At 46.4% G+C, this 18,062-nt stretch overlaps 1 protein-coding gene across 8 annotated transcripts in view; it reads right to left on the reverse strand.

Annotated features, from left to right (window-relative positions):
• Window positions 1-18,062, reverse strand: part of SH2B2 (SH2B adaptor protein 2) — a 55,417-nt gene that overhangs the window by 20,963 nt on the left and 16,392 nt on the right. For all 8 annotated transcript variants that reach the window (XR_013979838.1, XR_013979839.1, XR_013979840.1 and 5 more), the window contains one exon: window positions 1,346-2,230. Coding sequence is in view for 2 of the 8 variants with exons in the window: in XM_080982959.1 (XP_080839085.1) it covers window positions 1,346-2,230 (885 nt within the window). In the remaining 6 variants the exon portion in view is untranslated. The remainder of the gene's footprint in view (window positions 1-1,345; window positions 2,231-18,062) is intronic.

The raw sequence follows: 18,062 nt of genomic DNA on the forward strand, positions 1-18,062 counted from the left end.
GTGGGAGAGATGACAAAAGGGGCCTGTTCCATGAGCTCAGCTGAAAAGCCAGCTCTATCAGGCACCTCCTGTCCCTGAGCTGTTTCTATGCCAGCTGGTCATTGTAAGAACTACTATTTAAAATTGGCACCCAAGTAACCTTACTGTATGTTGTGAAACATGGACCACTTATAAGTGCAGTCTCCAACTCCTTGAAAGATTCTATCAATGGTGTCTTCGGAAAATTTTACACATCACTTGGGAAGACAGGTGATCTAATGTCAGTGTACTGGAAAGATCACCAATGTTGAAGTAATGATTCTTTGACATCAACTTCGTTGGACTGGTCATGTTGTTTGGATGCCTAATTATTGTCTTCCAAAGCAACTACTCTATTCCAAACTTAAAAATGGAAAGCATAATGCTGGTGGTTAACAAAAGAGGTTTAAAGACTCTCTCAAGGCAAATCTTTAAAAATGTAGTATAAACACTGACAATTGGGAAACACTGGCCTGTGAGTGCTCCAAGTGGAGAACAGCCTTTACCAAAGGTGTCATGGACAAACTCAGAACGAAAGGGAGAAACATGCTAAGAGGAAGGCATGCTTGGCAAACCCTCACCGTGACCAACTCCCGCCCAGAAACCTATGTCCCCACTGTGGAAGGGCGTGTGGATCCAGAATTGGCCACCGCAGTCACTTACGGACTCACTGTTAAGATCAGGTTCATGGAAGTCAATCTTACTCAACTATGGTAAAGGTAAAGGGACCCCTGACCATTAGGTCCAGTCGTGGCTGACTCTGGGGTTGCGGCGCTCAACTCGCTTTATTGGCCGAGGGAGCCGGCGTACAGCTTCCGGGTCATGTGGCCAGCATGACTAAGCCGCTTCTGGCGAACGAGAGCAGCGCACAGAAACGCTGTTTACCTTCCCGCTGGAGCGGTACCTATTTATCTACTTGCACTTTGATGTGCTTTTGAACTGCTAGGTTGGCAGGAGGAGGGACCGAGCAACGGGAGCTTGCCCTGTCGCAGGGGTTCGAACCGCCGACCTTCTGATTGGCAAGTCCTAGGCTCTGTCATTTAACCCACGGCGCCACCCGCATCCCTGAGTGATCGCCAAAGAAGAAGACTCAGATACAAGCCATTTCAACTGGAAGTAGACTACAGAATGATGATTCCTTTCACCCTTCTTAGGGTGAAAGTTCACTTTGAGTGCAGAGAAGCATTCGGCTTCCGCTTCCCGATCTCTGTCCTTTGCTTAGTTGGCTTCTCTGCACCTGCAATCCGACGCTCACCCCATTGAAATAAAAGCAAACAAACCCAACACATACATATGAAAGGCAGGTTTTAGCTACGGAAGTCCTTACCTTGGGAGGAACGTAAAACTCGAGAAGGAACTTTTCTCCCTCCATCTTCACAGCTTTCCTTAGCAACAACCGACACTTTTGCCACTGAGAACTCCCCACACAGTTCGTATCGTCAGCGACCATGTAGCGGAGGGTCCCTTCCCTCTGAATGTCCACCAGATCCACCTTGGAAGACTGCCCCTTCGAAAGGCGCAGCTTGTGGGTCCATTTCTCCCTGGAATCACCATGCTCCTTGTTCCCGGAGGGGCAGTGTTCCCTGTCGGACCGCCTGCTTTGTGTGGCTTCTGCACCGGGCTCTGGGGAAGACCTCCTGTGCCACATCTCCTTCATGCCATCCACCACGCACAAGCTCATATTCCTCAGGGAAAAGCCTTTCTTGAACTTCGGCTTGGAGGTGGCGTGGACGGAGACATCCTCCGAACTCCGGGATTGGCCGTAGGAGGAGACCTTCCGGGCCTGGACCTGCTGTGATTGGCTCAGATACCTGCCGGAGGAGACGGGGTTGTCCATGCTGTCAAGGGACTCCGTGGAGGCCTGCTCCTTCCTCGGCAGGAGGTCCTGCCCGTAAGGCATGTGGCAGTTCTGAAGCCCGACAAATGGCACGATGTTGTATTTGGTGGGGGAATTGGAAACGAACACCCTGTTGACTTCCAAGCTGAAGATGTCCAAGAAGTTGGCAGCAAAGTGGTGGGAGAAGGAGGTCTCTGCCCCGGGGGTGTCGTAGTGCGGATTCTCCTTCAGGAACTGGCAGAACTTTTGGGCAAAGTCCACTGCAGCGGCCTGGGCGTGCAGCTCACAGAATTCCCTCCAGTCGGGAAGCTGGGAGGGAGGATCTTGACAAAAGGCATCACCATTCATGACTGGTCCATTCCACCTGCTGGCAAACTGCCCAAAGGCAAGAAAGAGACAGTGAGAGATAGGCAGTCCTGTTCGACACCACACAACCACCGGGTTAGAGCTATTGCAGGGAGGCAGAACCTTTTTTTAGCCCGAGGGCCACATTGCCTTCTGGACTGCCTTCCAAGGGCCAGATGGCATTCGCGTGGCAAAAACTGGAAGAAGAATGATTATGAATGTTATCTTTTGTGCAGTAGGCTAGCTTCGTCACCGTGATGCATCCCTCTTCATCCCCCACCCAGGCATGCAAAGAGTATTATTGTTACCTGCATTTATCAGTCGCTTTATACAGTAAAAATTCTCAAAACAACTTGACAAGGTAAAATGCAACACATAAAAAGCTATTTAAAACCGGTGGCTGGGTGGGGAATCAGAGCGACGAACAATATAGAACATATATAATGCTCATACAGCAACTTATTAATATGAACAAGTGTGGCCCATTCCACCAAGAGGTGAGAATCACTGTAAGAGACAACATTATTTAGCCAGGCCCCTAAAGATGGACAAGGATGGCACCAGGCATTTATCCCTTGGGAGAGCCTTCTACAGATGAGGGGGCCACCACTGAAAAGGCCCATTTCCTTCACACTCTCTCAGGTGGAACACACAGAGAAGGACATCTGATGAAGATCACAAGGGTTGGTTCATATGGGGAAAGGCAGTCTTTGACGTAATGCAGTCCTGAGCTGTATAGGGCTCTAAACATCAACATAAGCACTTTTAAATCAAAACCTACCCTGACCTCTGCCTTCATCTTCCAAAAGAAGGTAGGAGCCAGTGCCCAACTCTCCTTTCTAGGTGGTGTAGAATTGACCCCCTTCCCAGCTGTATATTTAAGAGACTCCTTTGGGACTGGATCCAGGGCACAGTGAGTGATCCCTAGGTTGGCCCAAGGCAAGCCAACCTGATTCAGGACCCATGGAATTGAGGCCATGGGTTGGGTGGGTGCTGTCCCCATCCCTAGTATTGTCTCCAGTCCACAAAAAATTATCCCATAATAAATTTGCTAAGATACCGTACGACTTACTTTGCGGTACTTTATTTCATGTGTTCCTTTTGGGGAGAAGTGGGGCCCTATTTTGGGAACGACAACCACAGTAGTCCGGCCTTGACTCATGGAGACCCTAGATGAGTACAGTGTGGTTACACAGTGAGCAGGCAACTCAACGCACATGGGGAAACTCTCTCGTCACCCGTCCTTTGCTGTCTGATGGTCAGAACAGACACTCAGAATTTCAAGAGAGTTTCCAGGCCACGGTAACTTTTGATGTAGCTCCCAAGATCAGAAATAAATCAGCATCACAAAAGCTACTCTTCCTTGGGAAGTGGTTTACTCAGTTTGGCTGAAGAGACTCTGGAAAGGAAGGTTTGTGGACAGCTTTGCTAATGGGCATGGGACGGACAGAATCTCCTGCCTAGTGGGAAACTCTTGGCAGTGATCAGGAAAGCCACTGGTTGGCATCGGTTTGAGGTTGATCCGCTGTAAAGCAACAGAGAAACCCCAAACATTTTATTGTGGCTTGGAGTGCCTTGGAAAAACCAGTAAGTGCCAGACATAAAGCATTAGGAGTAACTAGTCGGCACTGAGAAGGACTCTGGGCTAAAGATGTCCAGAAACATCTGTTGTATGCTGGAACAGACAACGGAGACCTCTTGGTTCAGTGCTGAGGCTTCAAACACACATTCACCTCTCCACAATGCTGGAAGGGGAAGGCAGGCATGTGTGAGTCACACAGGCTCCCAACTGTTACTGTTTACCAGGAACAGCCTCTATTTTGCGCAATCTGTTCCTGTTTTCTGCAACAACACCCCTGTTCTCGCCTTTTGGAAATGCCTTATTAATCGATTTGGTTGGCTGGGCTTGCTACATTCAATTTTCCTTCAGGGGTTCTGGCCGCCTCTCTCCCCCTGCCTCTGCATCTCTGTTTCGCTCACTTGAAATATTTACAGGATGCTCTTCAGCAAATGTTCTTGGAGCAGCTCATGACAAAACAATAAAAGTCACAGTTTAAAAACAAGTCAACGGATTTACAATAAAACAAGACAAAGCAGAGCAATAAAGTAAGATCAGAGTGCCAGCATAAACCCTCAAGCGCATAAAACAGCCTGAGCAAAAAGGAAATGAAAGAAAATGTTTTCACCTGCCACCTAAACCAAAGATGGAACGAGTAGATGTTTCGGGGGACAAGGTATTCCCAAGATAGAGGGGAACAGCAGAAGAGGGTTAACCTCTGGTGCCACCCGCCTCACATACACTGGTAGAACTGAGAGCTGGATTACAGAGGCTGATATTTATTATTATTATTATTTATTATTAATTACATTAATTCATTCATAGATCTCAGGGCAGTTCACAATATAAAATTACAATATAAAAAGCATGATTGAGGAAGATACATGCTGTATCAAATAAACACTATAAGGCCATGTTAAAAGACATTGTTCAAACCGAAGAACGGCGCTGAATTTGGGGGTCACTTTCCTCTCGCAAATGCTAATTTGCTAAGCCAGAAAACAACTCTTAGGTGAGCGGAAGAGGTTATCCACTGGGGCAGAGGTGAACAGCAACTGGACAGGTTCATATGAGGAAAGGTAACCCCTCAGGTAACCTTCGGTTACAAAAGCTCTGAGAGGTGAGGGGGAATACATCCCTTGTGTGAATGCACAAAAATGAGCATTAAGCCAGTGTAACAGTTAGAGTGTTGGACCTTGAAGATCAGGGTTCAGATCCCACCTGCCCACCTCAGCCATGAAGTTCACTGGGTGACCCTTAGGCAGCCACCAGCTCTCAGCTTAACATCCCTCAAAGGGTTGTTGTAAGGATAATATGGTGAGCAAGCGAGTCATGTACACCACCACCCGTAGCTCTTTGGAGGAAAGGCACACTATCAAAGCAATAAACAAAAACTTTATTGGTGCATGACGTGTGTGAAGAGGGCAAGAATAGCAAATGGGCTGGGGAACTTCAGGCACAGGCGCTGTGGTCTTCAAGTCTCTCTCTGTCCCCTGGGACTCTCCCCAAGCCACCCTCCCCCAGAATGGCTTTGAGGAGCGTCTCCACCCGCATCACTCAGTCCAGACACTGACGTCCAGCTCCAAGGGTCTTCTGGAGGCTCCCCCACTGCAAGAAGTGAAGTTACAGGGAACCAGGCAGAGGGCCTTCTCGGTAGTGGCACCCTCCCTGTGGAACGCCCTCCCACCAGATGTCAAGGAAATAAACAACTATCTGGCTTTTAGAAGACGTCTGAAGGCAGGGAGATTTTTAATGTTTGAAGTTTCATTATGTTTTATATGTGCTGTAAGCGGCCCAGAGTGGCTGGGGAAACCCAACCAGATGGGCGGGGTATAAATAATAAAATTATTATTATTATGCCTGGAATATGCCTCTAGCTTTCCAAATCTGGTGTGGGGAACCGAAGGCCCTCCAGGTATTGCTGAACTACAACTCCCATTCTCCCTGGCTCCTTACCATCCTTGCTTGTTTGTTGCTTTATGGTGCATTATGACCTGTCAGCTTATCCCTGTTAGGCAAATCAAGGCAGCTATTTTTTAAGAAATCCAACAAAATATAGTGGTACCTCGGGTTACATACGCTTCAGGTTACAGACTCCGCTAACCCAGAAATAGTACCTTGGGTTAAGAACTTTGCTTCAGGATGAGAACAGAAATCGTGCTCCGGTGATGCAGCGGCAGCAGGAGGCCCCATTAGTTAAAGTGGTGCTTCAGGTTAAGAACAGTTTCAGGTTAAGAACGGACCTCCGGAACGAATTAAGTACTTAACCCGAGATACCACTGTATTATGTTGGAGAATCTCATGTGATGCACGCCCCACTGGTGAAAAGGTAACAGTGCCTCTCCTCATAATTGTCAGACAACTAATCATGTTGACAGAGGTGTGGGTTTTTGGGTTTTTTAAAGCCTTTTCAAGTTCCACAGGTTGAGTCAGGCTGTTTCAAATTCCCAGCTGTCCTTGCCAGAAACTATTTTTAATAAAGAGACGCTTGAGTATTCCAAGATGTGGCAAACGATAAATAACGCAGAGCACACAAATTCAAGCCCCAACTATGTCAGTGACTCCAGAGAGGAGAGTCCTCAGAAAGTCAGAAGTTCTGAGAGGCATCAAAGGGCAGATCTGAAAGGGCCCAACCACACGTAGTTGCATGGATCTTTCAGGGGCAACTTTGCAAACTTCATTTATGTAGCACCACCGAAGTGCATGGCCCTTGACCACATAAGAAGAGCCTGCTGGATGACGCCAACAACCCATCTAGTCCAGCCTCCTGTTCTTACAGTGGCCGACCAGATGCCTGTTGGAAGCCTGCAAACAGAGCACGTTCCTGTCCTGCGGTTTCTAGCAACTGGTGTTGCTTAGAAGGCTTGTTTTTGCTGCCTCCAACTCTGGAGACAGTGCACAGCCACCGCGGCTAGTCAGTATTGATAGCCGCCTCCTCCATTAATTCGTCTAATCCTCTTTTAAAGGCATCTAAGTTGGTGGCCATCAGTGCTTCATGTGGGAGGGAGTTCCACAGTTTAACTCTGTGATGCAGGAAGAAGTCCTTCCTTTTATCGATCCTGAACCTTCCATGGGTTCTAGCATTAGCAGAGGGGAAGAAAAGCTTTCCTCTATTCCATGGGTAGGCAAACTAAGGCCCAGGGGCCGGATCTGTCCCAATCGCCTTCTAAATCCAGCCCGCGGACGGTCCGGGAATCAGCGTGTTTTACATGAGTAGAATGTGTCCTTTTATTTAAAATGCATCTCTAGGTTATTTGTGGGGCATAGGAATTTGTTAATTTTTTCTTTCTTTCAAAATATAGTCCAGCCCCCCACAAAGTCTGAGGGACAGTGGACCAGCCCTTCTGAAAAAGTTTGATGACCCTTGCTCTATTCACTCTCTCCATGCCATGAATAATTTTACACACCTCTATAATGTCACCATTTTCTCCAAACCAAGAAGTCCAAAATGCTGCCACCCTTCCTCACAGAGGAGTCAGCATTAACCCCTTGGGTCATTTTACTTTTGTTTTAAACCTTTCCAGAACTATACACAGTATGCCAAGTAGTCGGACCATAGATTTGTATAATGGCATTATGATATCAGCATTTTTCGATTCCTTTCCTAATGATCTGCAGCAAGGAATTTGCCTTCTTCACAGCTGCCCTGCACTGGGTCGACCATGTTTCATGTGCAGTCTCCCTGCCTGCAAAGAGCTTCCATGAACAATTTAGATTTAATTGAGGGAGGAGACAATTTGCCTGTACACATGACATTACAGTTGTACGTAAACATGCTCGTTCCTTTTTCCAGGGGTCAATGCTAACTTAAGTGCTGGAACAAAAAATGCTTTCAAATGTCATCATCATTAATGCACAGAGCTCTCCAGAAACCTTTTTTTTTCCAAATGCAAAGATTGAAGCATCAGCAATTGGGGGTGGGGGCATGAACACCCACACACCCACACCCACACACACCCACACACACACCTACTTTGACCAGGGATAACCTTTCGAGCTGACCGGGCAAAAAGCAGGCACTGAAGCCCACGAGACAAAAATCTAGGTAAAAGCGTGTAGTGAGGGGAGGAAAGAGGAGGTCCATTCAAGGTTTGGCTAACAAATTTACAAAGAGCCTAGTGAGGAAGGGAATTCAGAGTGGCATTGACATTTTGCTGATGCAGAGCAGAAGCAACCTCCAGGGCTCCTTCACTGCCTTTTCTACCTGCTTCCACCATCATACAGATATGGATGTGTTTTGACAAGTTACCCAATACAACTGTGAATGCTGCTAAATTGCAACTCTCATCAACCCCAGCCAGCACAGCCAATGGCCAGGGATGATGGGAGATGTAGCTTGGCTGACTCAAATGCATTTTGGGGGGAAGGGGGGGTCAGTCTGGATGAAACCTAAGGAACCTTCCACACACCTGCCGCTGTGAGTGCTGGAAGGAAGACCTGCTCCCTGCTGAAGGCCCATTTCCACCTGGCCTAGGGGGCAGAGCCCAGACTCACCTAGAACAGCTAAAAGAGGCTCCTGGGAGGCCAGAGGGACATTGCTGGAACAACTCTTGGGTTGGGGCAACTGGCTAAAATGTTTTACAATGTTTTAAATTGTTATAATTTTGGTTCCTCTGTTATGTTTTTGTCGGGTTGGTGTTGGTTAAATGTTTAGTTGGGGTTGGTGGTTATTTTAATTTGAGTATAACTGTATACTGTTTATTGTTGTTATTGGTTTTCATTGACTTACTGGTCAATACCCAACCTCCCCCATTTATCTTAAAAAAAGAGAAAGAGTTGAAATCATTTAAAAATACAGTGGTACCTCGGATTAAATACACTTCAGGTTACAGACGCTTCAGGTTACAGACTCCGCTAACCCAGAAATAGTACCTCGGGTTAAGAACTTTGCTTCAGGATGAGAACAGAAATCGTGCAGCAGCAGCGGGAGCCCCATTAGCTAAAGTGGTGCTTCAGGTTCAGAACAGTTTCAGGTTAAGAACGGACCTCCAGAACAAATTAAGTTCTTAACCTGAGGTATCACTGTAATAATCGACCACTCCCATAGGACCCTGCTATGATGCGAAAAGATCTTTGTTGACCACTCCAAAACAATCCCCCAACTATAATTTAATAATGATAGTAATAATAATAAAGTTGGCCACACCCACTCTGACACATGGCCCTCAGAGAGTCAACTGTGGGTCAATGCAGCCCTCAGCTGGAAAAAAGCAAGCCACCCTTTTCCTAGGAGACCCCTTGGTAACAATTAACAGCAGGTTTCAGCTCTGCATACTCCCACCCACCACCCAATTGCTGTTCCACACCTCTTTCTACTCCTGGAACTAAGCGAGAGTGACAGCTGAACTCTTCCTTGTCAGGCAGATTTTCCATCAGACAAGACACAGCTAGCCAACCAGGTCACAAGGCATTGAGAGATCAGCTCTTCCTTCTACATTAATACACAGAAGGTCTTCCCATCGTTCCCGATTCCTCCCCTTCGGATATTGCTGAGGTGATGGATGGGATTCACTCATCCATTAGAAGCTCATCTGGTTGACCCCAGGGCAACAGAGCGAAAACACCCAACAGATAACACACACCCTTTCCTTACTGATGTTTTTCAGCGAACTAAGAAACTTCAGGTGTACAGTGGTACCTCTGGTTACGTACTTAATTCGTTCCGGAGGTCCATTCTTAACCTGAAACTATTCTTAACCTGAAGCACCACTTTAGCTAATGGGGCCTCCTGCTGTTGCTGCGCTGCAATTTCTGTTCTCATCCGGAAGCAAAGTTCTTAACCTAAGGTACTATTTCTGGGTTAGTGGAGTCTGTAACCTGAAGCGTATGTAACCTGAAGTGTATGTAACCCAAGGTACCACTGTACAGTCGTACCTTGGTAGTTGAACGGAATCTGTTCCGGAAGCCCGTTCAACTTCCAAAATGTTCGGAAACCAAAGCACGGCTTGTGATTGGCTGCAGGAAGCTCCTGCAGCCAATCGGAAGCCCCATCGGATGTCTGGCTTCCAAAAATACCGGTAGTTCACAAACCAGAATAATCAGTTCCTGGTTTGCGGCTTTCAGGAGCCAAAACGGTCGAGAATTAAGCCGTTCGAGAACCAAGGTATGACTGTATTTTAACCAAGGGTGAGCCTTTCGGGTCAAAAAAATAAAAAGAGAAAATGTTAGCACCTTTGTAACCTCAAAGCAGCTGGACTACTGTTGTATGCTTCCCTGCCCTGGTTACTATTTGCTAGAGATAAAGAGCGCTGCCGCAGTTCCAACATGGATTGGTCGACTCATAGAGGGGGCCCACGCACCCTATTTTGCAGAGTAAAGCTGCCCTGTTTGGAGCTGCCCGGTCCAAGTCTGGTTTAAAGGTACAGAACCCTAGGAAGGGAGAGCAGGAGAAGCTTTTAAGACTGACAGCCATTTGCACCTAGACAATAGACAGCAAACCAGTCACAGCAAGCACATTGGGCTTATACCCACACAAGTAATGTATCCTGTATCTCCAATTAAGTTACAAGAATTATTTCTAAATTTGCGCCTATACATAAAATTAGCCTAGCACAAATTATATGCAAACCTGTCCCCTTTTGCCTTTTTAATCGAAGCCGAAGTGGCTGGAAATGACTAAAAAAACCTCAGCCTCATACATACAGCAACAATCACAGATGTCATAGTTACCGGTATATTTCCTGCATCAAGCATGCATTGTTTTATTCAGTACTTTTATTTTTAAAAGAACACTCAAGGCGATGTACGAAGCTTTAAAAAAAAGACTTAAAAAGTTAAATTTTAAAAAATTAAAGCAACTTTTAAAGCCTAGCCTAAGAAGCCAACCATAATCTGTAAAAGATGCTTTTACCTTCAATACAGTGCATCCAGTTCATGGGGGCTAAGGGAGAGGGGAAGATTTGGCCACCCCAGTAGACTAGCTATATCTAAGTCTGGAGAAAATTATGGGAAGCGACACCTCTCTCTCAAACCACTTCCTCAAATCCTTTGTTTGCTCCTTTCCCTCCAAGTAACCAAAAATTTCCCCTTTGAAGCCTTTGGAACAACTGCTTGGTCTTCTATTCCTCCTGAAACTAAGCCCTGGTATGTGTAACTGAACCAAACACATCACCCCTCTCCCACCTGGTTCACTCTTGCCTTCATCTTCCTCCCCTCTTCTCTATGCCAAATTTTAGATTGTAAGCACCTTGGAGCAGAGAACTAGCATTCTGACTCCAAAGCACCACGCACATTGATCGCACTATATAAAAAAATTAAGCCTTAGGCTTTATTATGATTGTTTATTAAATTTATACCCTGCCCTTCCCCCACTCCTCAAATGGAGCCCAGAGTGACAAATAACATGCAATAAGACAATAAAGACATCTTTAAAATAATCCCAGTACAGATGCAGACTGGGAAAGATCTCTACATAAAAGGCTTGTTGAAACAGGAACATCTTCAGTTGGCGCCCAAAATACAACAAAGGACAGCGCCTGCCTTATATTCAAGGGGAGGGGATTCCCGAGGGGAAGTGCTGCAGAACTATAGGCCCAATTCCTACATTGTGTGGAACAGGCTTCCTGAAAAATTGCTATACACAGGAGGCCCTCACCTGCTGAGTGCAGTGTTCGACTGGGTATAGCGGTGAGATGATCTTTCAGGTATCCTGAGCCTAAGCTGCATAGGACTTTATACCCCAAAACCAGGCCTTAGGGGACTGCTTGCTCTCTACCAATGCCACAAATTCCACCAGTTCTTTAGGAACCTGCCTGTACGGTGACTCATTCAGAGAGCTAGAAAAACACACACACTCCTCATCTCTCCAATCTACAGAAGGAGAGAGGTTGCATTCACATAGCAGTTTACTCCATTTCCCCAACTGTTGATTTTTACATTATATCTGAGATTTCCCATGACGTAAAAGCCCTTTGAGAAAACTAATGTAATATGGCACCAGTTTAGTGCTCATTTCCAGGGCTCCCCCCCCCCACCTCTCAGGTGGGCGCCATTCCCATTATAAGAGAACAAGGGAGGTGTTCATAGTGAGTTCCAGCACCTCTTTTTCTAGAAAAACAGCACTGGTCATTTCCATGTTATTTGATTCCAGGAAAAAAAAATCTGTTTGCAGCCCACTTAATTTGGAAAGTCATGTGACTAAAGTGATGAAATCTGGAGGGGCAGACCTGCATAGTTCTCTCCTGCTGTTTTCAGGGGGAGCGGGGAAACGCACATGTGCGTAAGGGGGGGAGGGAGAAGTACTGACATTTTACAATGATGTTCATTGTGGTGTCACACCACACCCACTGATGTGGTCAGACGTTAGCATGATATACCGATATGTATCAGTCAGCAAGCCAGGGTTCCATAATTCAACAGGCACTGCAGTATGAAAAGTGCCTTAGAAGCGGAAGCACTATAATTAGGAAAACTATTGCAATATTCCCCCAAGTCAGAGTGCACCCAGAAAGAGTGCTCAAATGACAATCATTATAGGAGAAGCCTTCAGAAAACAGAGATGAGAAGCCAAGATACAACCAACAACCTAGGGGAAGGAACACAGGGTTCCTTCAGACAACCGGTTTACTGAGCATTCACCCCGATTTGCTTGCACATAGTGTTATAAGGAAAACTGCTCCTTTTCCCTTATGGGGTATTCTGGAGACCATATAAGTGGCTTCACTATCGATAGGAGAAAATAACAGAGGCCAGCCAGAGTACCTCGGGTTAAGAACTTAATTCGTTCCGGAGGTCTGTTCTTAACCTGAAGCACCACTTTAGCTAATGGGGCCTCCCGCTGCCGCCACGTTGCCGCCGCACAATTTCTGTTCTCATCCTGAAGCAAAGTTCTTAACCCGAGGTACTATTTCTGGGTTAGCGGAGTCTGTAACCTGAAGCATCTGTAACCTAAAGTGTCTGTAACCTGAGGTACCACTGTATATTGAGAAGCAAAGTGGCTAGTAAGCCTGGTCTTTACTCAAGGAACTGTTGCAACAGGGTCCCCACTCACCAGACGCAGGAAGGAGGAGAACCCTCAACAATGGTGCACAAGCCCTTATACCTGTACAGTCTTTTGAAATTGCCCACCCTGTACTCAAGACCACCACCCCAAAACATCATGCATACATCACAGAAGGAGGCGGTCTATAGCAGAAATCCTGTTTGCCAGGATATCTGATAATGGTTACTGATTGCATTCCCTGGGAAATCTGGCCTTTCTTTTGTGATGGTTAATAATACTTTAGTTCCTGAATCCAGGTCACAGGTTCGCCCTATTCATGCACAAATAAGCCCTTAAGACAGGATTTGTAAGCAAAAAGGTAATATGAAGGCTTTCCCCATTTGCCTCCCTTACTGCAGAGGAAACTTTGAGGTCACTGGGAGAGTCAAAATGACTTCAGGATTGTTCTCCCGTACTATTTCAGACACATGTTTCATATATTTAGATAGGTGTGCATTTATGAATATTTATTCTATATTTGAGTCCTTAAAATTCTTATAACGAAGGATAGCCTGTACATATGCTTTATTGAGCATTTGTTCCAATTTGCTTGTGAGGAGGTCAGATGGCAACAAGCATCCGTCCTAGCTTGTTTGTGGGGTGTTTCTTCCGATTCACAGTTAGTTTATTCCACGTTTTTCAGTACATTTCCCCATTGGGAAAAGTCATTTTGAAAGAAAAAGGGGGGGAAATGGGTTCATTGCGTGGGGGCAAACAACGTGCTTTTAATCCACTTTAACCTCACAAACCTACATTTCCAGAATTACCAGAATGTGGCTGAGCTGCCTCTCACAAAATGCTGACAGCCTGGAAACATCCACAGATAAGGGAGGATGATAACCCACCCTTGGCATGTAGACAGAGAGGAGAAAAACTCCCGCTATGGCATCACACATACATCCCTTTCATCGTTATGAGGCCAACAACTGTTCAAAGGCCCTCACTGGAATCAAACTCGAAAGAGACACTTGGAGAAGCAGATCTTGATCATTAGTGAAAATGCGCTTTCTTTCATCAGCCTCTGATATGAAAGCATCAAGGGGGGAGGCAGCCCTTTGGGGAAAGAAGGGTTTGGGGGAGTGAAAGAGAAGCTGTGACCGCCTGCAGAAAAAAGGGGGCTGTTGATGCCCCAGAGGGCTTTTAAATCCAGACAACGGCAATTAGGATTGCACCATTTAATGGCAAGGGGGTGTTGTTGTTGAAAGCACCTCTTTCCTCAATGAAATAAGATGCAAGCTTTACACAGAGACGGTTAACGAACCAGATGGCGAGATAATCATGGCTTGTAATTTAAAGCCCCTCCCTCCTGTGAGTTGCTGCAAATCATGACACAGGGACTATCTATGTGTTTAAAGAAGGGCTGTTTGTAAGTTTCCATCATAGGGCCAGGGAAGGGAAGCCTGTGTTCTCCCCACAGATGTTGAACCCCAACTTCCATCAGCCATAGAAGTCAGCACAGCCAAAGGTCAGGGATGATCCCTCTTGTAAGGGATGCAGCGAGGGTTGCCAGGTCAGGAGCATTTCACATCCTGAGATTTGAGGGCCCAAACTTGAGACTTTGGGGTGACCCCTGGTGATGTCACGGGGGAGGGCCCTTGTGGTTGTTCTTCAGCGCTCCATCCCACTACTGAGCCCTGGAGACGGAGGTTAATTGGGAGAGTGGAGGAGGGCAGACCGCCCAGAAAGACTATGCAATAATTTGAAGCCGGCTTCTGCCAGGCTCCCTGCCACCAGAAGGGGGCCAAGCATATCTGGAGTCTTCAGGTCAGCTTAGAGGTCTGGCAACCCCAGATCGTATCGGGGTTCCTCTTGCTACCCATTCTCCAACCTCCCATTTGCCAAGCCAAATGAGGATGGCATGAAGAATAAAAGCAAGATTTTAGAAGTGCGAAGAGGGGAGGGCAAACAGAGAGAGAGGAAGAGAACGTAAGCCAAAAGGGTCTTTCTGAGAAGCCCCTTCTGCTGAAGCAAGGCCCCAGGCAAAATGACCCCGTTGCTATAGCTCTTGAGGCCTTTGGCTGAAACTTGCAAGGCTGCCTTTTCACACTGCCATCTGCAATCTGTCTTCAGTCAAGCAAACAGTCATCTCTCTGTTTCGTACCAAGCTGGCCAGGCAAGCGCCACCCCCACTCCCCGGGCTGGGTGTCCCAAGCTCTGATTGATAATAACTTTGCTGTGCAAGCCTCCCTTTCACAGAACAACTTCCTAAAGTTGGGGCATTTTTTGAAACCACCACCACCTCCACCCACCTGTACAACAAGGCACAGAAACTGTCATTTTGTTTTTCAGAAAATTTAAACTCACAAAGAGCAGTCTCTCTACAGCGGGGCTGAGGAAACCGTTCTCAGCTAGAGGGCCGCATACCCTGTTGGGTGACCTTTTGAGGGCCACGTGCTAGGGGTGGAGCAACTTATGCAAATTTTACCTTTGTACAGTAGGCCGCTTTCTACACAAACACACCTCTCAGAGCTGGAGGACACTTTCCAGGCAGGTAAAAACACCCAAGGCCAGTTCAAAGCAGGCTTCAGTGATGGGTGCCGTCTAGGAAGAGTTCCGAGGGCCATTTGGAGAGAACTGGAGGTCCACATTTGCCCCCTTGACATGAGGTTTCCCAACTTTGTTGCAAAGTATCAGAGCAGCAAACATTCCCCCTTCGGGGAGAAATTGGACGACACACAACTGAAGTGTTATTAGCAACCAGTGATGGTGCAGTTGATGTGTTTTTTAGCTCAGCGAATTATGGATTGTCCAGCCAGTTGGGGGAGGGGAAGAAATGCGCCGTTCATGTCAACCACTTACTGGGCTAATGCAACAACAGTATATAATCCCAGCCATCGACTGACATTTTCATTAGCAAGAATGGAGGCGGAGTGGTGGGAGAAAAAGAGGAAGAAGACCCCAATGGCTAAATGGCCATGATTCCCTGAAGAGATAGAGAAAAAGGTGGCCAGCAATTGGGTTGTGAGCCGGCTCCCTCCCAGGACAATTTGATCATCGCCAGTTTTGTTCAAGGTGCGGATAGAGGCACCCCCACAGACTCACTCCTAAGAAAAATACTGCTAGAAATCATAGCTCTGTGGGGGGGGGGTGTCTCCTAACAATTTTCACAACCCTTAATAAACTATAGTTCTCATGTTAAAGCAGTATAAGAATGTTTTAAATGTATGGTGTGAATATGACCTAACTCGGCTTCCCTCACCCTGGAAATTGCCTTTGGATTAAGACAGAGGCAGCCACCCTGGGCTACATTGACACCTGGGGACTGGGGTGGCACTGTGGCCTAAACCACTGAGCCTCTTGGGCTTGCCGATCAGAAGGTCGGCAGTCTGAATCCCCATGATGGGGTGAGCTCCTGTTGCTCTGTCTCAGCTTCTGCCAACCTAGGAGTTCGAAAGCACGCCAGTGCAAGTAGATAAATAGGTACCGCTGCGGTGGGAAGGTAAACGGTGTTTTCATGTGCTCTGGTTTCCGCCACGGTGTCCCGTCGCACCAGAAGTGGTTGTCATGCTGGCCACATGACCCAGAGAACTGTCTGTGGAAAAACACCAGCTCCCTTGGCCTGAAAGCGAGATGAGCGCCACAACCCCAGTGGCCTTTACATTGACACCATGCATTTGAAGAACTATGACACCATGTCTGCTTAGACATGGCTTCCCCCAAGGAATTCTGGGAACTGAAGTTTGCTCATGTTGCTGAGAGTTGTTGGCAGACCCCCATTCCCCTCATAGAGCTGCAATTCTTGGGACTGGTTTAAAAACACATCGTTCTGCACAGGGAACTCTGGGAATTGTAGCTCTGAGGGAGAATAGGGTGCCTAACAACACTCAGCACACTTAACACACTACAGCTCACAGAATTCCCCTCTTTAAAAAATTGCTACTACCTCCAACATCATCACTCCCCCCAGGAATTGTGAATGAAATGACCCAAATTTGTATGCAGGTAGGGGGTGTTTAATTTTCATACAGTTGCATGGTTTCCCCTCCCCTTTACTTTTGTATATGTCAAGAAATTATATGTTCTTGATTAAATGAATAAACATAAATATATTTTTTAAACTTTTATTTTCAAACAAGAAGCTCAAAATGCTTATTTTGGAGCGAGTTTCAGTCATGCAACCAAAGTTCAGAAAGGAGGTTGCTTGTCTAATCTCAGGTGGGAGAGAGTTCCACAGGCTTGGGCCCACTAAACTGAATGAACGGCTTCTAGTAGTTACAAGCTGTGCTTCCAAATGGGAGGAAAATTCTATCGATGCCTACTAGCCATAATGGAACCTCTGTGCTTAGGAATAGTCCAGCAATGAATACCTGATGCTGGAAGCATCAATGGAAACAAGTATGTCAGCTTTATATCCTGCTTGTGGGCTTCCCAGAGAAAGCCAGCTAGACACTGGACGCTGGTTTGGTGGACTGTCTGCCAGATCTTGCATGGCTCCTCCTCCTGTGTTATCTCTTAGCCCAGCCTACCTCACAGGGTTGTTGTGAGGATGCAATTGGGGAGGAACAAATCAATGTATGCTCTCCTGAGCTGCATGGAGAAAACCGTGGGATGTAAATACAGTTAAATAACTAAACAAATCAGTCAAAATAAAAAAAATAGATAGAGTTGTCTAATACAAGGAGTTCCTCCTTTATTGGCTTCTCCTTTATGTGTATCTGAAGAAGTGTGCTTGCACACGAAAGCTCATACCAAGAACTAACTTAGTTGGTCTTAAAGGTGCTACTGGAAGGATTTTTTTTATTTTGACTATGGCAGACCAACACGGCTACCTATCTGTAACTAAACAAATCAGGCCTGCCTACTTTTTCCTAACACTGCTGGTGCACACAAACAAGCCTGAGGAATGAGAGAATCCAGGTCAGGAATAAATTTCCTTATTTAACATATTTTCTAGCCCAACTTGCATGTAAACATTCCCCAGCAGGAAACAAGAAAAAACGACAATCGTTTACAACACATAAAATAAATGATATCATACACTGGGGGTTGTTTCCAATGCTAGTCCTACTCAAAGAAGACCCACTGAAGTTAATGGAGATGATTAACATGGGTTCATTCATTTCAGTGGGTCTATGCCACATTGAACTTAGGGAGATCAACCAAAAGATTACATCTGAAGATTAAAAATTGTCCAATTTAAGATCCTAAGAAGAGCCAGGTGGTTCAGGCCAATGGTCCATCTGGCCCAGCACCCTGTTCTCACAGAGACCAACCACATGCCTGTGGGCAAGCAGGATTTAAGCACAAGAGCCCTCTCCCCTCCCATGGCTTCCAGCAACTAATATTCAGAAGCATTGCTGCCTCTGACCGTGGAGCCAGAGCAC

This window comes from Podarcis pityusensis (assembly GCF_964106645.2).
Source record: "Podarcis pityusensis genome assembly, chromosome: 15".
Lineage (NCBI taxonomy): Eukaryota > Metazoa > Chordata > Lepidosauria > Squamata > Lacertidae > Podarcis > Podarcis pityusensis.